The 27960-nt window shown below is 38.7% G+C and overlaps 3 protein-coding genes across 3 annotated transcripts in view; 2 read left to right on the forward strand and 1 right to left on the reverse strand.

Annotated features, from left to right (window-relative positions):
* Window positions 1-134: 134 nt before the first annotated feature.
* Window positions 135-8234, reverse strand: LOC135082618 (probable sodium-coupled neutral amino acid transporter 6). Its single transcript, XM_063977397.1, has 9 exons — window positions 7704-8234; window positions 7112-7321; window positions 5585-5705; window positions 4891-5003; window positions 3931-4063; window positions 3133-3295; window positions 1670-1838; window positions 1190-1315; window positions 135-823 (listed from the first exon to the last, which is right to left on the reverse strand). Exons 1-9 carry the CDS (start codon window positions 7714-7716, stop codon window positions 288-290), a joined length of 1584 nt encoding a protein of 527 aa, XP_063833467.1. The 5' UTR covers window positions 7717-8234; the 3' UTR covers window positions 135-287.
* A 1246-nt stretch (window positions 8235-9480) lies between these two features.
* Window positions 9481-27960, forward strand: part of LOC135082785 (ornithine decarboxylase 1-like) — a 33785-nt gene continuing 15305 nt past the window's right edge. Inside the window, exons 1-2 of the mRNA XM_063977549.1 lie at window positions 9481-9747; window positions 27436-27575. The gene's annotated coding sequence lies outside the window, so the exon portion shown is untranslated. The remainder of the gene's footprint in view (window positions 9748-27435; window positions 27576-27960) is intronic.
* On the forward strand, window positions 11155-11844 carry LOC135083070 (thyroid transcription factor 1-associated protein 26 homolog). Its single transcript, XM_063977834.1, has one exon. It carries the CDS (start codon window positions 11155-11157, stop codon window positions 11842-11844), a length of 690 nt encoding a protein of 229 aa, XP_063833904.1.

Here is a 27960-nt window from a genome sequence, read left to right on the forward strand (position 1 = left end):
GAAATTACTAAAAAAATTAATTTAAAAGTAGCCGCCTGGTATGGAACGTGTTATGGGGGCTGAAAATATAGGAAATGACCCATTCTATCCGCCAAATCATTTTGGCACACGATGCGCCAAACACCCTGTATAGTGAAATGTCAGTGGCACGTTGTCTTGCTTTTCTATAACAATGTGGAAAATGCAAGACTTGCAAGTCATCTGAAACGTGATTATGGATGCACGTTTTCTAAAATTTACACGCTAATCAACCAGAAATCGTCACTTGTCTATTTTCTACCCTAATATCACGTAGGCTGAGTTACAGTCAGAAAACTCCTCGCGGCTATCGTAGCGTTGACCAAACATGGCGGCGAGAACGTGGCATACGTAATCGTGTCGGACCAACTCGAGTACGTCGCGACTATAGTCGCTGCCATTCCCATAAGCATGACCACAATAGCCAGCAGTACGTCGTACCACTGTATGGTATAATCTTCGACCTCCTTATTCCCTACTTCGTAGCTAAACGTTTTGTATTTCGTTTCTAGAGCGTTCGTGAAAATGAGCGGGAAAGATCCGCCATTTTGTGCGTAGTCGCCATTTTGCGTGACGCCGTTACTAAAATCATTCACTGAATTGTTGTTTGCACTGAATTCTTTTATGTTGGACTTCATGTAGCAAAGTTTTAAGAAGAATAGAGGCGGGAATATGAACATAAGCGGGCCAGTCAGAGTGGATCCCACAAGGCCCATGACTAAGTCGAAACGCGGTACTGATTCTCCAAGGAATACTGCTAGTGCTATGATGCTGGAGCGGATCAGACAACGCTGGACGCAGAACTCTGGAACAGAAAGAAAAAAATATAAAAAATCCAATCTAATCAAAATAGAAAAAAAAATTGAACCTTCATTTCGAACAGCGATCGTTTATATACGTACGGAATCATCATCATCAACATGAGGTCAACGATTGTAATCGCCACTGCAGGAGGATTACCATCTCTAATTTACCAGTGGAAAGATGGAGGATTCGACCCACATTTCTCACAGCACTGGGTCATACATAACCCGTGGGAACATTCCCATATTTTTTCCATAGTCTTTTACGACATCCACACTAAGATGTTTTTATTGCATCCACAGAATGGGTGGGGTGTTTAATTTTTATTTTTCCTATTATAGTGTACATCGCGTTAATTTCCGCGTACCTTTGGGAATCTTGAAGAGGTCTTCAATGTGCTGGAAGAGCGCCGAGTTGCCCACAGCGCTGGACAGGCACAGCTGAAGTGTGACTAGAAGTGCCACCACGTAGAGAGTTATTGATGGCGGGATACCTATAAAGATAGACAATATTTCAGATAATCTAGTATGATTCCGATTCGGTCTACCTGGAAAGTACGAATATTGTTGAAGATGGAAGATTTTTTTTGGATGTTTTAAAGCAAAGACTTTAATATGTCCTTTGAGTGACAATTTCAACATTTGGCACCATTGGCGATTTAAATGATCCTTCTCTACAGTGGCTGGTGAGTGCAAATGCGATATCCTCCAATCGCTTCAGTGCTCAGTGTGCTCACCAGTTGCCGCCACTGTCTTCGCTACTAGCAAGTGACAGTGACCTTGCACAAACTTGCAAGGGCACTGAGCGCTAAATAGATAGCCCTTATTTATTATTCTACGCTTCTCACCTTGCAGTATGTTGTTGTCCACTCTAGCCCCATACCGGTTGGCGGCTAACACGGTGGTGACGGCGAACATAAGACCGGTGATGGCGAACCCGCTGATCACCGCCGCGTTGATGCGTCTGCTGTCTTTCATGTCCACTTGGATGGTCAGTAGGAGAGGGTGGATGTCGAACTGGAAGCGTACAGACAACACGTTTAGTTTGCTTTAACAACTACCTTACAAGATCTTAGAAAAACTGTAAAGGTTGTGACGCGCCCCGCGACGCATCGACAGCCCTAGCACCCAGCGCGGAGATTTTGACAACCCTACGGCTGCGCGGCCGCACGCCGCACGGACCGAGCTAATATATGAGACGGCGGCGACCGCGGGCGCCTAGCATTCGTTCGGGAGCCATTGCAACAACCAGACGTTCGCGCGCGCGTCTATTGTTCCCTCGGTTGCATTGCACAGAGTCCCTAGCGAATTGCTACCCACACTGTTCCCACTAACTTGGCTTGACTCGATACCTCGTTTACCTCCGCGGAGCCATAAAGCTTCGTGTTGCTGTTGAAACGTTCTATCGTTGATAGCTGCCTATTCTCATCCTTACCGAGTAGTGCATGTGATACTCATCCCGAACCTGCGGTAGCAATCCTGCTGCCACCCATCCCAAACTTCATACCCCCTCGCCACGTAGGTCCGACGCCTTTCCCCTAGTGGTTTCAGCTCGCCTGACGACTTAGGTCTCATGGTTCTAGCGTATGAAATCACGTCCTACCCCCCTAGTTATAAGTATCCACTAACACTCGCTAAACCTCGCACAGGGCGCCGCCCCTCTCGCGGATACGTTAACTAGTTTCGGGACGCGGACCGGGCGCGTCGCTATTCCTCTCATTGCCATTAATTTATAATTGTAAAGTACTTGCTCGTAGTAATAATAAACTTAGAGTCAGTGAAGTTAGAATAAGGAACCATTGTGGAACTAGAAATACAAAGTGTCATTGTGTTATTGATTGTGCGTTTCCTTGGTCAATATCCCTGTAGGCATCCTGGATAGGTACACATCCCTCATCGCAGAAGGCGAACTGGGACTTAGTACTAAACAGCGGGGTGTCAGACTGAGCTAGCTAAGACGCCCCGTTGCAAGGTAAAGGCCCCCGCGCATAGCTTACCGATGCTTTGAGGTTGTGTCTGAGGTCTGTACATGTTATAAAGAGCGAACTTAAGAGAGTTTAGATCTTGCTTCAGAATTGGTAACAGTGGATTTATTTGTTATTTTGAAAATATGCCTCAGTGACGTGTCGTCGTATGTTTCAACTTACTAAACTGATCGCATCAATAACTTTCCAGCGGTTTTTGCGTGATGCAAAAATAAAGATGCCATTAGCATGTTTATGAATCTAAACATCCAAAATCAGTGGATAGGTCTTCTAACCCAACTGATTTTGGCATATCTTCAAAAACAGGTATCGTAAAGCCAAGATACCTGAAAGGCGATGATCCCGTACGCGATGAGGAAGTCCTGCGCAGTCGGCATGTACTCTATCAAGCCGCCCGCACTCGGCGGGCTGACGTCATCCGTGATGATGCACGTCCACGTCGACACCGCCACTGTCGTCACGATCACCACCGACGCTAGGGCTAGCGGCCTGGAATGATGAGACACTTAAAAAGGTCGCTTTATTAAAGCAAAGGAGGGATGAAGATCGCCCAGCAACTGCTGATATTTTAATAATTCTACAGTCTGGTAGTCTTGCGTCGTTATGATCACCATTGGCGTCAGCAGGGCTAGAAGCCTGGAGGAACAGAGTGATATCATTGGCTTCAATAAGTGCCTTCATTAAAGCAAGAAAATTTGTTTCAGCCAAATGATGTCCACGTAAAGGCATCCCCGAATTATTTACACAATCACAAAGATCGAATTAGAAATGAGGAGATCCGCGGAAAAACGTGGCTGACTTTGCCCGCAGAATTGCTAAAATCAAGTGGCAGTGGGCGGGGCACATAGCTCGAAGAATGATGGCCGCTGGGACAGAAAGTTCTCGACTGACGATCACGGGCTGGTGTGTGGTGCAGAATTGCTAAAGTCAAGTGGTAGTGGGCGGGGCATATAACTCGCAAAGCCTATGGTCGCCGGGGCAGAAAGTTCTCGAGCGGCGACCACGGGCCGGTGTGTGGTTATGGTTTCTCCTTCTCTTTGCCGAAGCTTACTTTGATTATTGCCTGCTTGAACATTTATTCAAACGGTCATTTGCATGCACCATTACCTATTGTGGATACTAACTTCATATCCTTAGGCGATCCCAGCCACATGACAGGCAGCAGCAACAAAGCGATCAGCACCATCCACACGCAATACGTAACCCCCACTTCCCCCCTGGTGATCTTCCACCAGAACAGCTGGAGGCTTTGGGATGCTGAAAGGGTGACAAAAGAATTAAATAAGCTTTTGCTTTGGCCATTCAACATCATCATCATTTCAGCCATAGGACGTCCACTGCTGAACATAGGCCTCCCCCAATGCTTTCCATGTTGATCGATTGGTAACGGCCTGCATCCAGCGCTTCCCTGGTACCTTTATGATGTCGGTCCACTTCGTTGTCGATAACATCATATGAGGCGATTAAACGCCACCGACGACCTGATAAAGGTAGCAAGAAGGCACTGGATGCAGGCTGCCACCAACCGTACGATGTGGAAGTCATTGGGGGAGACGTGTTCAGCAGTAGACGTCGTGTGGCTGAAATGATGATGACGAATACAGAAAAGGAACGCAGTAATTCTGGTGGAGGAAGCGAGTTCATCTTATCAACTATCGCTTATTTTTGCGTGGTTTTGGCAATTGGAAATACTTTTGAGGACTTTAAATATTGCAATTGCATTGCGCAATATTGAATTTATTGCATTGCATATGATATGAAATCTTATCAACCTAACATAAAATCGTTTATTCTGGCTGGAACTGGGTTTCAATGGACAATTCTTTAGTTTTAGTGCATTAAATAACCTGTTAGGGTCATAAAATCTAATGGCAGATGACCAACACGAGCTGTAATAGATACATTAACTATTGATACCGTATTTATGCTAATTCTTCAATTAAGTAAGCAAATACAATATGGCACGATTGTTTCTTTTAGAAACAGGCTACGAGTTTAAAAATAAAATGCTATAAAATTTTATTACCTCTTAAGGCGACTTAAAATACACCTTGGAATTTCAAGCTAAATCCGACCTTACTTACCGAGGATAAAGTTGGGTATTCCAGCACCGAATACAGTGGCGTCTATGAGGAAGGTGACCAGCCGTCTGGTGTGCTTGCCGAAGGCTAGTTCAGCCACTGCGGCGTAAGGAAATCTAGTAATATGAAATTGCTTTTGTAACATTTCTGAAGTTGGGTTATAAAAAAAATATGAAATCCTCCAACTGAGAAAATTCAATTAGGTACTTAGACTTCATGAACTTCTCAATAATGCAATTCAAATAATTTAAGGCTGCGTTTCCACCAAAGATGTGCGAGGATGCGTAACGAGGGTTGTGTTTGTAAAGAACCAATAGAATCGCTTCATTTACCTAGCGAGGCGATTTTCTGGTGGAAACTCAGTCTTATGGATGCTTACTTAATGTGTCTTTTCCAGTGAATATTCGGCAAAATAAACAGGATACTAAATTAGCTAACATCGATCACCCTGACAGAGCGTCGTAAAGTCTTTTATACACCCGGTGCATGCTTCTATAGCCGCTATAGGTACGCTGCTGCGTTATGTCTTGGGCACCATTTACTCCTCACTGGCCTGAGTCACTTATGCCCGTTTTCATGGTCGATCCCTAATTTTAACAGAATTTTTTTTTCATAGGGGTCACTTAAAAATTAATTTAAGTATTGATGGTCAAAAAGGGCATTAGTCTAAAGATCGAGAACCTTCTGGAATACTGACCGGTTCTTCTCCCGTATGCTCGGCGTGATCTGCTGGGCCAGCAGCCAGCTGCGTCCCAACAGCATCGCCGTGTAGAGTTGCAGGGCGAACACCGACACCACCAGTGGGACGCCGTATATCCCTGCAAGATTTACCACGAAGGTTTAGAAAGAAACGGGACTATTCCCACCTCTCGTTCCCACCGCTGCAACTCATGTGTAGCCAGGATCTACAGCTTGACCGTCAATAAAAACTCAACCAGTGAAGGTCAAGTTTGTTCCGGAGGAAAGTTAAACTGTCATAAAAAAGATTTAAATGAAAAAAAAAAAGACAAATAGTGCCACCCTGTCGCAATAACGATCAAAATCAAAAGTATTTTTCAGTTTAGACCACAAGTGGCACTTATATGATATACGATACCCATCGTATCGTAATGGGACCGCACTCAGCATAATTTATGCCTTTGCCCACGGTGAGGAAGGCCACGAATGCCACGATGCTGGTTTTCAGTGTGCCCCAGCCCCCATACCGAGTGGAATTCACGGATACTAACTCAAACTGCGTAAAACAACATAAATCAACGTTTTTCTAGGCACATAAAAAGCGCCATAAATCTTAGCTTAGCCTCAAATTACAATAAATCTAAAACTGCACAAACGAGTTAAGTAAGTGAATAATAATCCCACATAACGTTCTCACTGTACGATTACGTAATAGCAACGAAACGAAAACGCAAAAGCTTTACCGCCAATAAAATTAAGTTATCTCTAAAACCACACTAGAAAGAGGCTACTAATTAAAGCTAGAAATAACTTTTTCGCAAAAATTCTGGACCCACAATGACGTTCATCAGAAGAAAGAAGAACTCCAATAGAAGTCGAGAGTTATGTAGGATTATGCCATGGCTCAAACTGATTGGGAGAGAATACCTTCATCATCATCATCATCATTTCAACCATAGGACCGCCACTGCTGAACATAGGCCTCCCCCAATGCTTTCCATGTTGATCGATTGGTAGCGGCCTGCGTCCAGCGCTTCCCTGCTACCTTTACGATGTCGTCGGTCCACCTTGTAGGTGGACGTCCCACGCTGCGTTTTCCGGTACGCGGCCTCCATTCCAGAACCTTTCTGCCCCATCGGCCGTCAGTTCTGCGTACTATGTGCCCTGCCCATTGCCACTTCAGCTTGCTAATCCGTCGGGCTATGTCAGCGACTTTGGTTCGTTTACGGATCTCCTCATCTCCTTATCCTTATAGTATCACTTAGGTATCCATCATCATCTTCATCATTTCAGCCACAGACAGGACGTTCCATTGCACTGCTGAACATAGAACAAGGACTTCCACATCACACGGTTGGTAGCGGCCTGCATCCAGCGCCTTCCTGCTACCTTTATCAGGTCGTCGGTCCACCTCGTCCGACGACCCACGCTGCGTTTTCCGGTACGCGCCCTCCACTCCAGAACCTTGCTGCCCCTTAAGCCGTCAGTTCTGCGTACTATTACTTAGGTAAATATCATTATTAAAATTCACTTTGGTCATTCTTACCGCAAGATATAATGCTCTTCGGCAGTGTCACCACCGGGAACACACCGAACAGGTCCACGATACAAAGCACGGTGAACAGTACACTGAGACCGCCAGTGGTCTCACCCACAGAGTACTCATCATGGCGGCTCTTGATTATGCTGGGTTTCTTAGAGCTACCAGCTCCGTCCGCGTGCAGAAGATCGAGTTTCATAGTGGAAAGTGAAGTACCTAGAATTTAGGATAATTTCCTCGGTTATTAGGTGTCTATCACATCACTAAGTATTTACTATTATTTCAGCCTCAAGATGTCCACTGCTGAATATAAGGCTCCCCCAATGATTTCCAGATTGGCCGGTTGGAGAGGCCTGCATCCAGCGCCTTCCAATTGCCGCAAGTTATATTATTTAATTATATCTTAATATGCTAGCACTGTTTTAAGAAACAATTCGGTGTGCACAGAATTATTAAAGGTCAGAAATTATTATTGTTATCAATAATATTGAAAAGATAAAGTTCTAAACCGATTTTTGTATCTACTTAAAATGTAGTTAAACCGGTCGATAACACAAGTTCATGCAAAAAAACTATTTAACATAACGCATTTACTTACCTTTATGGGCCATAACAATTAGTTTTAAGTGTTTAGTTATAAATCTCTTTACACTCCATTAACATGTTTAAAATAAAAGTGCACTTTTCCACTTCCTAATTTGCATTAGTTATATTATCATCACCATCACAATTCACTTATTTGGTCCGAGTATAAATAAGTAGGTCACGAAACCAGTTTTGGCTCGTCCTAGCCGTTCAAAAGACGGACATGGACTGTCCATTCTTCGGATTAGAAGCTAATAGGAGACCCTAATGAATCCAATCTACTGTGCAGTACAGTCGCGCACACATTGCTTGGAGACTTGGAAGTCATTGGCATATGGATTAGGGAAGCTTCACAAGTTTTGCTGCAGCCCCAATGCGCGGTGGAGCGATGTTTAAAAAAGCGGCTTCAGCTTCGATTCCCGATTGAGTCAATTTACATTCAATATCGATGGAGGTGGTGGTGCTAAATGGAACGATTGAGTCATGCCACTACATGATGGAAAAGCATGCTTTCTGTCTACCTGGGTACTCTAGAGTCAGATTTGTTTCAACGTTGGACAAAGGCCGGACAAGATTTCCACTACGACCGGTCCTGCGATGCTCGCATCCGGGTGCTTCCCGCGTCGTCCTTTAATAGATCTTTCTTTGGTACACACAGTCTGTGTTGGTACATCGAGTAGGAGGCCTGCCCACGCCGTTTTTTTCTGTCCGTCTGTGGACGCCACTCGAGAACTTTAGAGAGTTACAAGAATTTAGTAGAATTGCATAAGATTCAAGACTATAGGTACTGGTATGTGTCGCTGCAACTCCTGTGTAGCCAGGATCTACAGCATGCAGCCTCCAATAAAAACTCAACCAGTCAAGGTCAAGTTTGTTCCGGGGGAAAGTTAAACTGTCATTGGACCCGCAACGAAATTAATCAGAAGAACATAGGCAGTACGTAGGTATGTTTATTAATTCAGGTAACTTTTGTCAGCCAGTGTACTGTACGTTCAGTTGCCGCCGTAACCCAATCCGGCGCGCTCGACCGCGGCTAAGTATTGCGACTGCGGCTAATATTGACATGTCCCACCACTACTTTCCACTACCACTACTCCTTGATGGAAACCCTCAGTGTATGTGGAAGTGGAATGGTAAAGTAGTCAATAATTTCATATCATATTCTTGTTAGGCAAACAAAGGTATGTACCTAGGTACCTTACCTTATGAATTTAGGTAGGTACTTACCTAGATTAATAGAGGGTAGGTACCTATTATTATAAAGAGGAAAGAAATAAGTAAATGTTTTTTTCTTTCAAAGAAAGGCTTTGATTTGAAACTACTGGACCAATTTGAAAAATTCTTTCAGCATTAGGAGTTCTACATTATGCTTGATGAATTATGAAATTGAAGTTCATCAGTGATGAACATAGGCTGTAAAATATTTCCAAAAGCGGTACGAAGTTCGCCGGGTCGCTAGCTCGCTAGTTCAAAAGGTGTGAAGCGCCATCTGCTGGTCCTGAAAAATACAACAGATTTTTTTAGGATGACTAATTCTTTTACATTCCACTAGATGGCAGGAAGTAAGTAAATCACGTTTCGTTTTACGCATGTAGGTTATTAAATATTTTAAACTTCGTAAAAAAGAGCCTAAAATAAAATAGTAAACCCATAAAAACATATAAAACAACCCAGAGTTTATTTTGTTTTAATAAACTCAATTAAATTATCGTCGGTTTATTAATTAATCATGGAATTGGAGTGCGCATGTTCCGTTTCATCGATTGAAAATGTAATTCCAGAATGATTTGACACGGAGTAGATGGCGTAGCGAGCGCACGTCTTGCGTTTCCTTCCTGCTGTCGGTCCTTTTGTGACATTTTGCGAAACGTCCATCGTGTTTCGCAGTGAAATTTATTAAATAAAATCGCATAAAGGGCATGGTCGATAAAGTTTTTCACACGAAAAACCGTAAAACAAAATCCGTAATCGTGGTTAAGTTTTTACGTGCCAAGTGCAACTAAACAATCAAGATTCCGCCGATAATTCAAAGCCTACCCAGAGGGTGGCTTATCTTGGTAAGTCCTTGCACATTTTCATTAATTCGCACGCATTTCATTGACTACATTTACTGTTAAATATCAATTGACTTCTCCTAATTGTAAAACGAACGCTTCGGTCTTTTCTAACCCAATGTTACTATAATTATTATGAAATCGGAGCTCTGTCCTCGTCATTCCTCTAAAAGTCTCGTCTATAGCTGTGGGTCTGACCTAAAAATATACTACTTTATGTAAAGAAAACTGTCTTTTGTTAGCCTAAAACATTTGTTCAAACAAATTGCCTGATTCACAGCACAACCGTGTGAAATCTAAACTGACGTCACTTTCAGTATGATACGATCGGACATGTTGTAAAATTGCCTTTAACTTCAAGGAAATTATACTTATTAACGTCGTACATAATGACTCTGCTCATTTCTTTGGTTTTGGCGCATTTATATGGTATTTATTTTTAGAATATTATGTTTATCTGATCAGTCTATGAACTGTAATACTCATATCTTCCATAGCATAGCAATTTAATTATGTATTATTAGTCTACTGAACAAAAAAAAATCCATTAACATACTGTACATGGGTTCGACATGCCCCAGTTGACCTTTGACCTTTTCAACAATCAGTCCTGAATATGACCAATTGCTCTGATTGTCTCCCTACCATGAGGAAATAAAAAGTAGTTGATTGAACAGCTTGTTGTTTTAATAAGACTAATGCTATAATAATACTTAATATTGCAAAAATATCAAGGAATTTCATGTATTCTTTAGATTTGTTAAATACCATAAAATTATATCATTTTAGAGGCTTTCTAAACATCTTTAGTAAATTTTAAATTACTGTATTCATCTGACTATATTATTATCAAGATAATGAAGGTCCTAATTTAGTAAATAGTTCACTAAATTGCCATCATTATCTGCTGTATTTATTATTATCTATTTATACTAATAGCTTTCATATTGAGTAAATTGAACAACGTTACGCATAATAGTTATGTACTCTGTGATAAAAAGAAGTTTAAATACTCTATTACCATAGTAAAACCAGACACATTTTCAAATAGTAATTTTTAAGATAATTATTTTACATTATAAGCAAGCTACATAAATAATATTTGAAATGTAACAGCGTGTTTTAAAATAATACATTCCAATTATTATAAATCTTGTTCAAATTCTTGAATTTACTGAAGCAAAACATAGCTTGTTAAAGGTATACTCACATTGATATGTAGCGTGTGCAGCCGTATGACATTTGTATGAGACAGAAGTCGTATACAAATATCATTAGCTCTGCACACTACATAGCAATGTAAATATACCTTAATTATTATATTGCATGATTACACGTAATTATTTTGTCTCGTATTGTTATCAAACACGCTTTTCCATTTCTTTATAGGTGTGAAACGTTACATAAGCAATGGAACATAAACGGGACTCTTTCTTCTTGAACAAGAATAAAGGCAACAGAAATGGCTTCGATAAGAAAAATGAAAAGAAGGGTGGTTTCAATAATAAACCTGAACATAAAGGTTTTAATAAGAAAAAAGAATTTAACAACAAGCGACAAGAGCAGTTTGATAAGGGCCGTGGCATAGAAGAAGATTCAAATAAAGATGGTGAAAAGAAGCCATTCGATAAAAAGACCTACCGTCTAAAGAAGTACAGTAAGAAATACAAGTTGGACCAATGGGAAGAGCAACGGAAGAAGAAATTACTACGAGAATACCAGAAGGATCTGAAAAATGATGCATTAGTTGGTTCTTATAAACCAAAAGGTTTTGACGAAGATACCACTGACTCTGCTGAAGTAGGAAGATTTGTTAGACATCCAGACCTAATGGATAAAGTCAACGAAGAAAAAAACCCAAAGTTCACAAAAAAGGACCCATTTCAAAGGGCCAAAGAACAGTTCAACAAGGTCAAAGAAGAAAAAGCGCAGAAGCAGCAGGACATAGAAAATGCTAAAGAAGAAAAGAAACAGAAGTTGCATGAATATAAAAAGAAAAAGCAAGAGAGATTTAAGAAGTTGAGCCGAAAAACTAAAAAAGGTCAGCCAGTTATGACTGGACGATTGGAGTTGCTTTTGGAAAAAATACAGAAAAATTAGATGAATAGGTAGCTAATGATTTTCTCATATAATGAGCTTGCATGTTATCTTATCTGTATACCTAAGTATTCTAGATATGTATGTACTTAATGGAATGTAAACTAGCGAAATATTTGCTACTTATTGCCAGGTGTAATGTGAAACATGTTTCTTTTAATGAGTTTTGACATGCCAATTTGCATGTCTAATGTAACAGAGTTGAAAACCTTTTGTATGTTTATTTTCAATAATATCTATTGATAGCTTTTCAAAGATATGAACTTGGCATTCAATCTAGTTTTTTGTTAGTAACTATATGGTTTGCTCAAGTACCTATGTTTTTTTTTGTTATCTTTAAGTAGATACAGTGCCTCTTTTACAAGTGTTAAAGTTTCAAATTCATCTGTTAAATTGAAATTGTGAGTAAAAATATTGTTTTTATACTAAGTTGTGATGAATATGAAGTTATTTCAATCTTTTTAGTCTGTTTTTAAGGAATTTTGTGTATCAGTAACGCAATAAATATGCCGAAACGTGTACTGTGGTTAAAAGTAATCAAAAAATCAGTAAATAAACTTTTTAATCTCAATATTTACTGAATTTTCCTTTTGCTAAGCCTCAACTTAAAATGATTTCTATTCCTAAATATATTTTCAGTAGCTTCTTCTTTTGTTGATGGCGATGGACTTGTGCTTTTTCGCCACTGAGGGCACACTGATTTCAGTAGCTTTGAAATCAATAAATTGGCAATCAATTTGCGACCTTATGACTTATGCCACAGTGGCAATGAGGATTTATGACGTTATAACACTCCCTATGGGAGATTCGTTTTGTTAAGTCTTAAAAAGTATGTCAGTTGACTAGGGTATCTACTAGATACTACCGTATATCTTCTGCACATCACAATGAAAAAGCCCAGCCCTCTTTTTTATTCTTCATATTATCAATGTTTTGAGATCATCTCGTGAACGCGTGCTAAAAGACTGGCGCCAGCAAAAAATGGCTACCACACTTGAGATAAAATTAATAAGCCACTCGATCCTGGTGACCCGGAACGGTGAGGGTCACGTTTTAATTTCTGATTGGGCCTACTGATACGGCACCGTCACTGCTGGTGCCCGTGATTATTGACGTAAACCACCAATTTTATCTCCACCAATGCTATTATTGTTTATTTACTTTTAATTAGGTATTAATTTAAATCGAGCATTGTTGTGTAGCGGTCAGCGTAGTAGCGTAAAGGCACTTCAATCTCGCAAGATTTGGTAAGATACAAATAATAAAAAAATCTATAGAGAAGACGCGATTCTAAAGGCTTTCGCTTTTCATTACGATATTACATCTCCCTAAGTATATTCTACGCGAAAGGATAATATAAAAGAATAGGTGATAGGTGTTCCTTCTATCCAAAATCACGCACGCAATGGTCAATGGCAGACTCTGGGCCATTGACCATTGCGTGCGTGATCCCAACCCAAAATCCTTTCAGGATTTCATAGAATAAACCACAACAACGCGCAAACGGATCTTGAGAGTTCACCCAAAATGTTGAATAGCTTTGAGCGTCTTTTACTTCTTGTAAAATAAATTTAACTATTTAATCCACTTGGGTTAATTTTTATGATGATTACTTAGTTATCGGTCCATAAAAGCACCTTTTTAGAAGAAGAAGAAGGAAGGAGGGTATTTGGTAATGCATCAGAAGTTCAAAAATTTTTCTGCACACGTTTTCCTCAGCACTTAAGCTTCTTACTGGGGGACTATACACCTGCAGTAAATATTATTGATCTCCTGCAGTTTGCTCGTACACATGGCTTATCTGAACCCTCGTTTATGGGTTACACACGTGTCCCGCTATCGGCCGTAACGCTGTTTGCTCTCCAATCTCTGCAGTAATTACATCTCATTAAGCTCAGCATCACGCATAAACTCGTGCTCCTAGTTTTATAGGGCTGCGACAAAATATCCACAGAGTTCTCGTAGACTGACTATCGGCCGATAGTTTAATAAATCAGCATGAGCAAGTGCACATAACTTCCTCATATAATTTTGAAGCCGACCAAACTATCAGCGGATATAAGCCTGTAGGTAGTCTATGGGGACTCTAAAGGATAAGGGCCAAAACAACTCTCTGGTCTGAACTTGTCTTGAAGACATATTGGTTCTGCCCTGTGATGGGTCTATTAAATGTTAATTTAACCAATCAAAAGCTTCAGATTGGATCAGTTTTGATTTCGTTTTGTAATACAGACTTGATTGATATCTGCGACGGATTTCAATTTTAACAATTTACATACTTGAATATTAAGCAAGAACAAAAAATCCATCATAAGCCACTTTTGGCCATGATGATTCATTTGGTATATCACACAGACCACACAACCTGGTCTGTGCATCTGTGGTGTATCATCATCATCATCATCATGCCAGAACACTCGTCCTCTTTTGTGACTGTTTCTCTTGAAGTCATCATCAATATAATGCCCATCAATCCTGAACATGACTGATATTATTCTTCATCCTCTTCTAATACACGCCGTTAAACTTGATGCTCCTATAGTTTGCGTAAATTTATCTCCTCGCTTCGCTGGAGGCGCCTCACGCTTGCCAACTCGCATCTGTGTGACTATAAATATTTTACGTTACATTCTTTATGTCTACTACTACAAGTTTTTAAGACACGCGTACTTGCTAATGATAAAATTAAGATCAAGAGAGAAATTCAAATCAGTAATTTAAATAAAACGGAAACCTCTTTTATTCCAACTATAGTGAGTCTAGTTTACAAAAGCAAGACAGGCTTAAAACTTAACATGCTGACCTTCCTTCAGACCGCCCTTATTCTTAATTTTAGAACGACTGCAGCTGTTAGACTTTATATGCCGCTGCTTTACCTGTAATACTTCTGTCTTTACGTAGTTTCTGGAAAAAGGGGACATGTCCTCCATTTTTATAAACCAATGCCAAACCTTAATCAGTCACTTGGAAGCCTTCTCAGGCTCAGACAGCATAATATTTGCCATTCTGATCCCTTTACAACAGATCTCTTATCTTATTCCACGTAGGTAATAAACTGAAATCCCCAGAGAATTGCTAGTAACTAAGGAAGATAGCTTCAAAAAAAAATCTGGTTGGCATGATTCAACATGACACTTTAGACATTTTCAAAATTTTATTTCTTTCTTTCTTCCTCAACTTTTTGTAAGTTTCATTATGAGGTCTTTACCTACCATTATTATATTTACTAGCGGCCGTCCGCGACTTCGTACGTGTGGACTCCGTTTTACTCCCTAAAGGGGTGGAGTTTCGTAAAATCCCTTAGTGAACACCTACGTTCTAAAAGGAACCTCCATGCAAAATTTCAGACTCCTAGCACTTGTAGTTTCTGAGATTTCTGCAAGCGTTTCTTTTTAATTTTCCTTGATAAAATTGATGCTAAAGAAATCATGCAGTACTAGTCACCCATACCTATGGTTATCTGAGAGTTTACTCCATCAAAGGTCATCTGGTAATAGGGTCACTATTAATTATCCTAAAAAATAAGTAGGCGCGTGTCACGACATCGCACGCGCATCGCATTATTATTATTATTAAAACATTCGCTAATTATGTTTGTATAGCCAGATAAGTGATAATGAATGCGGAGCCAATACAAATAAAGTGAAAATGTCGACGCTAATGTAATCATATAAAAATGTAGACGAGTATTAAAGCAAATACATTGTTCACGGGCAAAATTTTTAAGTCTTTTACTGCGTTTAAAGTTAATACGCTGATAAGGAATAATATTCCATGTAGCTGTGGTAAATGTTAAGACTTTATGTAAATACAGCATGTCTTGTTCTGTCATATTATTATGAGCTTTAACACCCAGCCCAGGTGTTATATTTTATGACCTTTTATTACTTTATCTAGTTAAGATACGCTCGTTCAGTTAGATTTAGGTACCTCTTGTCGTTTTAAAAAGCAAGCATAATAGTATCCTATTTCCTTGTCAATCGATTACTTAGTTTATCCTAGTTCAATCAGCATCAAATAGTTCGTGACACCCAAAGTGGCCAAAAAGTTGACAACACAACCTTATTCCAATTGTCATGGTTCCAAGTTGTAGCTTCCAAAAGAACTACAAAGTGGAAATACCGCACAGGGAGGACTGGCTGAACAAACAAGTCACCTGTGAGAAGGGCAGCCTTATATGGTTTACTGATGGCTCAAAAATGGGCCCTAACGTAGGCTTTGGCGTGTATGGAGAGCAGCCGAAGCTTAGGCTATCTCAAAGCCTGAGCAAAAGACAATGCCGGAAATTGGCGTCTTTTTTTTTCGCGCGGCCATCGACCAAACTTTGTTTTTTGATTACAAAATAGTGTAATAAACCAAACTTACTATGACATGTATACCTCTAAACTCAGTCTGAACTGAGTTACAAGCATTAGAAGTTTGATGATTTTCATACTAGATTTGCTTTTTGCGCGCAAAGTTTTGTAAGAAATTGCAACAAAATAGTGAGATTGTATGTGTAAACAAACAATACCATCCATTAAAGGCTCCAGACATCAATATGGAGCAGAATCAGCGCAATAAAAAAATAGCGCAATATTTTGTTGCAATTTCTTACAAAACTTGCGCACAAAAAGCAAATCTAGTATGAAAATCATCAAACTTCTAATGCTCGTAACTCAGTTCAGACTGAGTTTAGAGGTATACATGCCATATTAAGTTTGGTTTATTACACTATTTTGTAATCAAAAAACAAAGTTTGGTCGATGGCCGCGCGAAAAAAAAAAGACGCCACTTTCCATACTAAATCTGGCATTGCCATTTGCCTCTATCTTTCAGGCAGAAGTCTACGCCATTATTGAATGTGCGGAAGCTAACCTGCGAAAAAATTATGCCAACCACATAATTTACATTAACTCAGACAGTCAGGCCGCGCTGCTGGCCTTAAACTCCAACTTAATCACCTCAAAGTTGGTAGAAAACTGCATGAGTCGACTAAATTACTCTAGGAGAACGGAACAGTGACAGAGCCCTTTTGTGGCGTTCCCAAAAGTCTCGCTCGAATGACCCTGGAGAACATCTATTTAAACAAATCCTTTATGGCATGGTCAGACACGCCAGGATTAACTCATTCCAAAGCTCTCATAAAAGCCTATGATCGAAAAAGCTCTAAGCAGATCATAGGACTGAGTAGGACTAAAATGCGCATCTTAGTTCGAGCCCTCACTGGACACTGCAGCTTAAACAAGCACTTGTCCACTATGGGACTGTCCGAAACAAGAACGTGCAGGATGTGCCAAGAGGCAGATGAAACGCCACTACACATTCTCACGGACTGCGGACCTCTGATGCGCAAGCGGAGCTTACACCTGGGCAAACACATCCTAAGCCCACAAGATGTAAAACATATCGCCCCCCAAAAGATACTGCACTTCCTAATGGATGCAGGACTCGGAGGCGAACTGTAAGGAAAACAGCGGCGATCACAATAGATCGATAACGGTCGCAGTGATACTAGGACTTTATTGAACTAGAATAGCCGCTCAACACAAATAAAAAAATAAATAATATTCCAATTGTAACAACGTGTTGCCAACTTTTTGGCTACATTGGGTGTCACGAACTATTTGATGCTGACTGTACCTGGTGAAAATCTACAATTTAGTTGTCTCTTACATTGGCTAAAAGGTTTTCCCCGATTAGATGTTCTAAAGGTCAGTGGGTAGGGCTAGCTTTTAATTCAATTTCTAATCTAGCGGGCTATCAATTAGATCAAACGTTAGTGTGTTATCTTTACTAGAACGGACTGAGGGTAGTTCGTCGAACTAAACTGCCCTAGATAACTGGAGGTCACTAGAGTTTTCCATTGACTTCTAGTTCAACAAAATTAGATATCTTTGCAATTTTCTTCGGATTTTACTGTCACCCCTCCCTCACTAATAATAAATTTTACACGCGCGTTGAACAGTGTTTACTTTCCATACAAAATGATGTTTTGTATGGAAAAGTGTTCAAAAACCTTGTGACTTTTTATTAGTAAGGAGGTCAATGTTTAGTCATTTTGACCTTGTCTAGGCTTATTTAGTCTAGCATATCTACCAAGTTCCTGCCTCTCGTGTCATCACTCACTAGTAAACAAGATAGCGTAGGTCGAAGGTTGTTAGCACAGGTATCGAAGATATCGAAATTAATTACTTCGACAGAGTCAATTAACTTGAACTGTAACAATTTTTTTTTCAGTTTTCAAAGCTTACAAAAGCTAGAAGTTCTCTTTCTTGAACTTTAAAACTTCCATCCTATGGCTCTTCATACATTTCCTAGTATTTCTCGCGTTCCATCCAGTTCATTGGTTTCAGTATTAATTGAAGAAGCACACATCAAAGCAATATCCGAGCTGGAATTGCGTTCAAATTGAGTTCAAAACGCGGGTGTAACATAATTCTAGAGTGGTTTTAGTTTGCTGCTCCTCCCTTTATACTAGTGTTGGGCTTGAATCTAGTCTTTTAAGTTTGTATTTAAAGCTAGATCCGTTTTTGGAGAACTTTTCGAAACTCCCGGTTAAAATTGATCCCAAGATCTGTATTTCAAGTCGATCCAATGTGAGAAAAACCTAATTAATCACAGAACTCTCAGAAATACATCTTTGTGTCGGTCATCACTTAATATAAACATTTCTATACGATCGACTCTTTTTACACTGGAGCGGCTTGTTCAGAAATCTATAAATGCAAAATTTACTAATGTTAGGTATTCTCTCCCATTGGACCACAATAAAATTTATCAGTTGTCCGCAAAATTAAATCAGGTCGCACCGTTACAAAAAGGATTTATAGCACTTATGTCCTCACCACTATCAACAACCCACCCACCTTCGATCCTTCGCTATCGAGAGTCACGCGCAAGGGACCATCGCCCCCCCAGTAAACAGATACGGAGGTCGGAGGCCAAAGAAACAGGAAATTATGCAATTATAGCGCAAGCAGCAGAGAATTTTCGAACATATCATTATAACGACTCAAAATAAAAATAACAAGCATCTAAATTTAACGAGGATTGGTTCATTTCACACAAGAGAAGATTGCAAATTCAGAATACTTTCAATAAGGGCCACAAAAAGACCATAAGCTATTGATTCGAGTCTGCATTTTGGTCAGTTTGTTTCAAAAAGGATTCAAAAGACTAAGTCATCCCAACACTATTGTATCAACAACCCCACCCACCTTCGATCTTCGCTATCGAGTCACGCGCGAGGGACCGACGACCCGCCCCCCAGTAAACAGATACGGAGGTCGGAGGCCAACGATGCAGGAAACTAATGCAATTCTGGCGCATGCACGGAACATTCGCTTGTGTCAATTTGGCGACGAGAGTAGAAGGCTCTACCTACGTTTATGGTAGATACCATTCCTCCTATATTTAAATCCTTGCATCTGCAAGGATTTAAATATGGGAGTATTGAGAGTACATAATATGATTAAATTACTAACTATTTTAAAATAATTACTTTGATGGTTCAGATGGTTTTGGTGGAATATGTAATGGAGGAGACAGGAATTTATTCATGATAGTTAAGATTACTCTATGAATATGAGGTAAGTCTCTTTCTCACCCAAGAGTGCACATGCGATTTTTAACTAAGCATGCCCAGAAGTTTACTTGAACGCTTGAATTAAGAAGGTTAAAAGTTAATTGGTTTTCTTCTGATATTGCTAACGCTAACGGAGTCTCAAGAGACAGTGCACAACTTTAAACCGTCTTGTTTGAAAATTATAAATAACTTGAAAAAATCGAACTGTCTAAGGCGGGAATTGAACCCACGACCGTCTAAAATTAATGTGGTACAAAAAGTATTAAATATATCAATGTGGAGAGTCTTACAAGTCTTTCATCATCATTTCAGCCACAGGACGTCCACTGCTGAACATAGGCCTCCCCCAATCACTTCCACATCGCACGGTTGGTAGCGGCCATAATGAGTATTTATGACCCTGTATTTTTGTTTTTAAATTTTATCTGTTATACGATAATAAATATTGTATAATAAGACTCGTCAACGATTTTTGTAGTAATAACGAGTTTATCTACTATGAACCGGAAAAACGTACATTTCAAACAAAATATTAGTTAGTTTTAATGAACTACTTTATTTCAGATAAAAAGTTGACTTAACCCTGACTTTATGGTATTTATTTTCCTGTGACAAATACGTTTAAATCATTCGTAGTTTACTATCTGATTTACTGGGCTCGTTTCTTGGAAATCATAGACAAACAATTTACACGCGACTATCGTATAAAGCTTTTAATGATAATGTGTAAACAATTGTTTGTTAGTTATTCTAATGTACGTTGTTTTGTCTAACTATCAAGGATTTAGTAATTACATTTTGGATTAAATCTTTGTTTGATTTATGGAGAGAAGAGCCTGAATAGGTGCACGCACACGATAGTTTTCTTATGCATTTCTCACTTTTATTTTTTAATACGATTTTTAGCAAAGACTTATAAAAATGCGGTTAAATGCGTATGTGGCTCAGTTAGTTCTTTAGTCTAATTCGTATTATATTTTTAGTTAGATGCACATACGGACGATACAAACAATCACTTTACTAAGAACTGTTATCGAAAAACAAATGAAAGATTGTTAGTATTTGGGTATGATGACATCAAGTGCAACACCCTGATATTGACGAATTTTTATTTATTTAGATCATGACATTATTTAGATGATTGTCTAAGTATGTGTGATAATGATCTGATGATGATGATAAACAATGTAAAAATAGCCTTCCATCGGTATTATTTCTATGAATTCAATGCATTTGCTTTTAAGTGATTTGTTTATTAATTATTATTACAACAGAAATGGATGACTAATGGTGTAATTACGAGATGTTAATCATGGTACCTATTGTGGTGCCAAAATTTTAGCACTTTAAATTGAATCTGAGACTTACTAACATTCAGCACTCGGATCGTGTGTGACAGTGTTATGACGCTGTAAAGCGGTTCACAGCGGTGTCATCCCCCTTACACAACGTTTCCATCTCGTGATGATAACTCATCCCGCGAATTTGCTGATAACACAATACATAAATACGTCGTCGTGCGCCCGCCATTATCAGTTTGCCGCCAAACGGTTGACAAGTGACAGCTCTTGAGTTTTTTCTTTTTCAATTTTTTCCTTATTTTCGGCCAGATCAGCGCGTCTGATCGGGACCCTCGTTGACGTTCGCAAGAAGGTCGAATATTAGCAACAACCGATCGGTTGTTGCTTAGAAGTTTATAAAAGCTTTGAGAATTACGCAATTAAGGGTAAGTTTTTGTGATGTCCAAAATTTCGTGTTTGTGATGAGTGTATGATGTGTTTGAATGATTTCTACTTAATATGTAGACAAAGAGTGAAGTGAAGTGGTTACGATTTCAAGGATCTGGTTAATTAAATCTCATAGTTCTTTAGTTCAATCTTTCCTACTTTTCAAATCCAACAAAAACTCATTATCTTTAGTTAATGTACTAAAACGATCGGCCTATCAAATTGTAGCTCATTCATTGACTCTACAATGTTGTCCAAAGTGCAATTGGACAAATAAACCTTGGTAGTTAGTAGAACAACAATTTACGATAGTGCGATTGATTTTGACTGGCTTGCTGACATTATTTTAGTACACAGAAATATAATGTACAATTATTTTATTGAAAAACTGAATAAAATTAAAACGTAATTAATTAAATTTAAATCAAATTAATAGCCCAGAATGTCCATAAAAGAGTCATTATCGACAGAGTAAAAAATTTGGTTTTTAAAACGAAAGTTCTTAAGTCAAGTTATTTATTTTTTCTTGATATTTTTAAGTCTAGATCTGTCTAACTAACAAGACACTCCATATTATTCCATAGCTTTGTGATAAGATATTATTCGAATTTCCTATAAGTACAACTGTTCACTTAGATATAAAATTAATAATAGCTCACCGACTATTATGGTTTGTCAGCTTCCTACATGCGCATGCGACTATTACGTCATGTATGTGACAAACTCACCACAACCGCAGCTTCATTTAGCAATATTGGGTCAAACCCTAACTCCATATGGAATTTCATAGCAATTGCCTAAGGATATCCATGTTACAATATCCCCGTAACCACGTTACAATACGTCCAATTCGGAATGGACTGTCGTCTGCGGTATGGACAGAAAATAATCTTTCAAAAAGAGAGCGCACTTATACTTTAAAGGCGGTAACGCACCTTTAACTCCCCTGGGGCTGCTGGTATCTATGGGCGGCGGTTATCACTTACCATATTTTGCCCCATAAAAAACCAGACTTAATTAAATTTTAAAGTTTTACAAAAAAAAAACAGTTTTACTTTTTCGCTCTATTTAGAGTAGCTCTATTTCTCATGCATAAAATAAAGATCATAAATATTTTAGCCACGTTGTTAACAAGAATTAAAAACACCAATTGTGTGCCTACTGAAGGTACGATATGGTTTCTTACTTTTACAATGTCGTAAAATTAGACTTGTTTCTTCTATGCGAAAAAGGTTACTACGCAGTTTCTGAATTCGTACAACTTGAGAGGCCCTTTGAAGGCATGCCATTGTGTGAATATTCGCCTCCTAAAATAGCACATGCTCTTTACCATAAATAGATATAAGTACTTACTAACATTAAATGTAATTTCAAATTGGCAATGTGAGCGCTTTGGATATAAATCTGTAAGCTCACTTGCATTTCAATTAAATAAATAAATAAATAAATAAATAAACTATGGTACCTTTCTTGGACATTTTTAATAAGACGGCACCTTGTCTCAGAATTAAGCAAACTTACACCACATTTCAGAATCGATTCTAGGAGTTCTTGCGTTAGTGTAGTTCTCATCAAGTTCAAGTTCTTTATTCAGTACTCAGCCCTTTCCAGGGCGCTTAAACACGTCCCAAATAGCTTGCCCTACCACCACTTCGGGACAACATATGGGCTGGTGCTGAGAAGAAGTGGCATCTACTGTTGCGCCAGTTCCCAAAAATACGGCCATTGGGAACCGTTCGGTGATACCACGTGATACGCTGCCGGCAGTCAAAACGGCTGCCGGCGATGGCACTCTAAAGGCAACCGGCAACAGAGGATTGTGAAGCGCAAAAGGCTAGAGCCTAGATTCCGAAGCCGTACTTTTTTATTACTTTTAAATCAAAAGCAAGCAATATAATAACTAAGGTACTTGATACAAATAAGGCCTACGTTCTAATAAGGCCTATACATCAGAAAACACAGATAAATAAATCCAACAGGGACAATACTTCAAGGACACGTACTCATATGCCCTATAACCCAGTAGAGTGCTAGAGCATCCCGATCCACGATCCCAGCACCAATTGGCACGCGTTCTTCTAAGGTGGTGGGTGATTTCGTGCTCCCTTATAAAAATCCGGCGATTTCATCTTAAGTTTTCGGTAAAATGACGCAGTTTTAGATTAAGCTTTTCTTAGTAATCGTTTCTAAATATATCTTACTAGCTAATAATTACCTTAATTTGTACTACTGGCTATAGATGCATTATTTGTAATTTTTTAAAGACAACAAGAGCGAGATATCTAATAAGGCCTAGGCCTTATTTCAGCATGGTAGGCCATATTAGATACTTATGTTAACACCTGATTACGGACAAATTCATTAAACTAAATGAGTCAAAGATTAACAAAATATTTATTTAATAAGAATGTTACTAACAGCACAGAAAAGAAAAAGAAAACAGTGTCAAAAAAATTACAAAACCTGTAAAAAAAAGAAACAAAATACAAAAACAATAAAAAATAAGAAAAAAGAAGCCGTATGTATAATTCTTAAGGAAAGGAGAATAAAAGCTGGTATTATCATGCCTGTTTCGAAGACAAAGTAGCAGATACGCGACCATAAATGACTGCTTTAGGTGGTATCACAAGTATTGTGTAGGAGTTCGCAAAGATGATTCTGAAGCCTTTTTATGCCCTGGTTCTAACAAAAATTGATATCTCATTTTGTTTACAAAAATTCAAGACTAAATGATGTTCCTAAACTGATTTATTTAAAAGGTTTTATGTGTAGGCCTTATTCGAACACGGTGTTTTAATAAGCCCTATACAAAAAAACAATATTGTTTGTTTTTGATATTTTTTTTGATAATATATGTAAGGAATCGTTACTTTGTTACTATGAGAATTTAATTTTATCTATAATTTATGTATAATTCTTAATAAGTGGAATTTAAGTTTATCTAGAGATGTACAGTATATTTCTGTTTACTTGGTATGTAAAATTTTGATAACGCAAACAAATCGACGTGTTTAATGTTATAAGACCGCATTTTGTTTAATACAACCTCAATTTTAAGGTCTAGAGGCATTTGAATCATATAGGCCTTATTCCGTGTAGGTGATTTAATAAAGCCAAAATCAGTGGTTTCGTAATTTGCTTATTTTGAATAGATTTAGTTAAAAATTGTGTTATTTTTTGTAATATTGCTAAAATTAAAGGATGGAAGAAGATAATTAACCTTGTTTTTGTTAATTGGCGTTAATATTTATTGAATTATAAGCATTTAAAGTTAGGTAGGCCTTATTTGTATCAAGTACCTTATTTTAAAAAACAACAGCAGTTACGTATCTATGAAAGTATAGAGATAAATATGGCATTAAACTGAACACTGGCACGCGGGGAATCAAATGTATGGTGTATTGTAGACTGTACATTACCGCCATGAAATAACAAGAAAAAAGATTCCATAAACCTATGTTAACTAGTAGCGTAACATTGACCTTGCCTCGATTTCGGCGCGTGGTTCGTGAGTCAACGTGGCGCTATACAGCGTAATTCCGCCGCAGTACTTATCTTAACAGCTGTTCACACCGGCTCTATAAAATATCTTAATGAGATGGGTTCACGATTGTCACATAAAAAAACGCATCTTCTCTTATTGGTAAGGGGGTTCGACTTTCTTGATCCGGAGTTCTGAATTCTCAGAACTTGAACTGTTAGAAGCAGAAGGAGATTTTCCCGAAATCAGGATAAATCTTTATGTATCGGATAAATCCATTGTCTACTCGAATCGTCATTAAAATAGAAATAAATCCAATATCGTCTTCTACTCTGGAAGTTTAGCTTCAACATCTAAACAATTTAGCCTTCAATTCAATTTCCATTTGCGATTCCATCTGTATCAATATTTACATCGGACAAAGCTATGTGAGGATTGATACTTAAATTACTTACCATCTAAGCCATTGAGGTCATAATCCTAGAGTCGGACTACATGAGCCTCCTAAGGCTTATTGTGCCTCACGAATCACATAATCATATTCACATGGAGGTTGATTGACCCACATTGAAAGCAGAATCTCCACTCCAGCTATGATCAATCCACTTTTATGATTATTTATGAGTAGTTATGACGCTGCTAATCTAGTGCCAAAATACATTCGACGTTACGGGTAAAGTCCACCACTTGGTGACGTCAACAGCTTCCAATAATTGTGCCAACTGTGCCAAATTGACGTAGTTTGGGAGATCAGAGATGACACATCATCATTGTGTCTACTATAGACATGAAAAGCATCATTACATAAGGGATCTGTAGAAGCGCTTATGTGGGGTCGTAGTATACAAAGACAAACATGATTGATATCGCGTTCCATACCATTATCGTGGTAAATGAAACAATTACCATGTTTGAAATATGCAGTTGCATCTTCATCATCATCATCAGATCATTTAGTCTCCATTGCAGGAGTACGACCCTCTGTAATTAACCAGAGGCAAATGAACGATTTATTCTTACCTACTCCTCACGCTGGCCAGACAGATTGGGGGGGCAAACGGTACGAGTTGCATCTTAGTACCAATTTCTGCATCGCATGAAAAGTTAGTTACAAATCTTCATTATTTTTTCTAGTAACGGTGCTAGCCATAGGAATTTACCGTTTGATTGATTTGTTTGTCACGAAATTCCATATAATTTCATTATGGTACGAACGCAAAACAATCGGCACGTAATTAACATCAATTTGATCCAACTGTAAGTCATTCTGTTCGTCTAAAGTTTGATGAACTGAGTTATATCAAGAATGAAGAATGTATTGATAACGTAATTACAGTGTTTATTATTGTTATGCATGTAGAGTCTACATTGCCTAGGTGTCGTTTCGAAGAGAGTTTACTAACCTGTGCTGCCAACTCTTAAAATAAAATATTTTCTTATGTAATTACAGGGCAAGGTAATATACCACTCTAGCTAGACTGCATCTCACTTAACATCAGGTGCGATTACGGTTAAATATTTGTCTCGTTCTGCATAAAAATCTCTCTACCAAAATGTCGTTCCCTTCCCTTCAGATTCTCCGTTTTATTGACTGCAAAACTAAGAAGAATAAACTAAAAAGATAAGCATTAAACAGTGGACAATACTGACTGATGAGGTAGGCTTTGATAAAACCTTACATAATCACAATAACGTGTTCACAATTCATAATAGTAAAATCTCATTATAATAATGTTGCAAGCTGATAACCCCTTATCTTGTGAGGTTCGGAAACGAAGATATTTGTTGCTACCGGGTGGTTTGTACTTTGTACAAAAAAATATATTATTATCTTGAATCAGTTCAAGGTCTCTGGTGTTACAACACTACTATAGGTACTTAAGATAATCTAGAGATTGTGGACGGAAAGATTATTCCGTTGTAGTAAAATACACCTATCTTTTATTGAAATAAAGACTTTTAAAGTTGACAGACATCTTCTCAGTCCGGCGCCGCGCTTGTAAAAATATACGCCGCGTTTTTTGTCACGCCCAAACCGGCTCGTTTTTGACAATAACTAATTGATCTACGTTTTGTACAGGTTAATCATGTTTTTCTTGATAGGCGATGTCTTATACATAATACAGTAGACTTGGAACTAGTACGCATTTGTCATAGAAATAATCACGTGCAACGTATAATAGGCAGATTACTATCGGAATCTATTCATGTGTGCTCATGGTTTCATAAAGATAAGGATAAAGCAAAACTATAGGTATTATGTAAATGATATTATTCTATAAGGTTTTTCCTGAATTTCCCAATGATTGACGCAATCTGATAGGAAAATAACCGGTAAGGTGCTAAAGAAATTCAGTTTAATCTAAAATAATGGCGCTAAAATAATTATTTTATCCGCGTATCGAAGAGAATCTTGTTTGGCCTGCCTTATTGGGTTTTAGATCGAGTATCGAAAGTATACATTTGCGACGGCTTAAATAAAATTAAGTAGGTATTGGATATCATAGAACCGCAATATCGTAGCGAGATTATTGCTTTTCATGAGGCTGAGCTACTCTCGACAGTTTACCTTCCGGCTAGATTGATAAAATTGGTAGGTAGCTTGATAGCTCTTGGTGTCTAATCCATCCATAATTTTTAAGCGCTGCGATAAGCTTTTATAACGCCATTAGTTTTATCGATTTTACGCGATAAACCCATACATTTTGACGTCTAAAATCATCGATAACATTGTATCACGACGCGCATCCTAGCCCGGCTGGGAATCATAATTTCACCAATGTCACGGGTGCTAAACAAACCTTGTCTCTTGTCCCCAGGGTGTACCGGGTGAGGCCGGCGCGTGTGCGAGTGCCGGGCGAGGAGTTCCTCCACGTTCGCGCTGTTGGCGCCGCGCACTCAACGTCGACCCGCCCTGGCTGCGGCACGCGCCCGCCCGCTGACACACCACGCCCGCCATGTGAGTGGAATGGAATTGTTTTAACGCAATATACCAACGGACCAGCATAGTTATTAATTTTTGTAATACACGCAGAATGGGGCTGGACCCTATCTGTGACTAACATTTTCACAATCAGCTCACAAGGTGGACAGATGAATTTATAAAGGTTGCAGAAATGTTAAAAAATCAGCGGGAGAGGCTTTTGCTCAAGTGGAACTACTGTGGTTGAACTTGAAATGATCTAAAAAAGCATGATGATGATGACATTGTTCTCCATTTAGAACTCTTATACCTATGTCATATGTGTGGATATGGTAAAGACCAGCCAATTCCCCTTTAGCTTGCTTGCCCTTTGAACACAGCCTTGGCAACTTTTAATCTTAGTCAATCACTCATCTTTTCT

Source organism: Ostrinia nubilalis, chromosome 22 (assembly GCF_963855985.1).
Source record: "Ostrinia nubilalis chromosome 22, ilOstNubi1.1, whole genome shotgun sequence".
Classification (NCBI taxonomy): domain Eukaryota; kingdom Metazoa; phylum Arthropoda; class Insecta; order Lepidoptera; family Crambidae; genus Ostrinia; species Ostrinia nubilalis.

Bases quoted from the DNA above. Each gene is read 5' to 3' on its own strand.
- LOC135082618 (XM_063977397.1), bottom strand. The intron at 5,706-7,111 runs GTAAGAATGACC...TAAATCTTGCAG, and splicing joins GAAGAGCATTATATCTTGCG to GGATATACGGCGTCCCACTG. The intron at 4,064-4,890 runs GTAAGTAAGGTC...TCACCCTTTCAG, and splicing joins AATACCCAACTTTATCCTCG to CATCCCAAAGCCTCCAGCTG.
- LOC135083070 (XM_063977834.1), top strand. From the start codon at position 11,155: ATGGAACATAAACGGGACTCTTTCTTCTTGAACAAGAATAAAGGCAAC.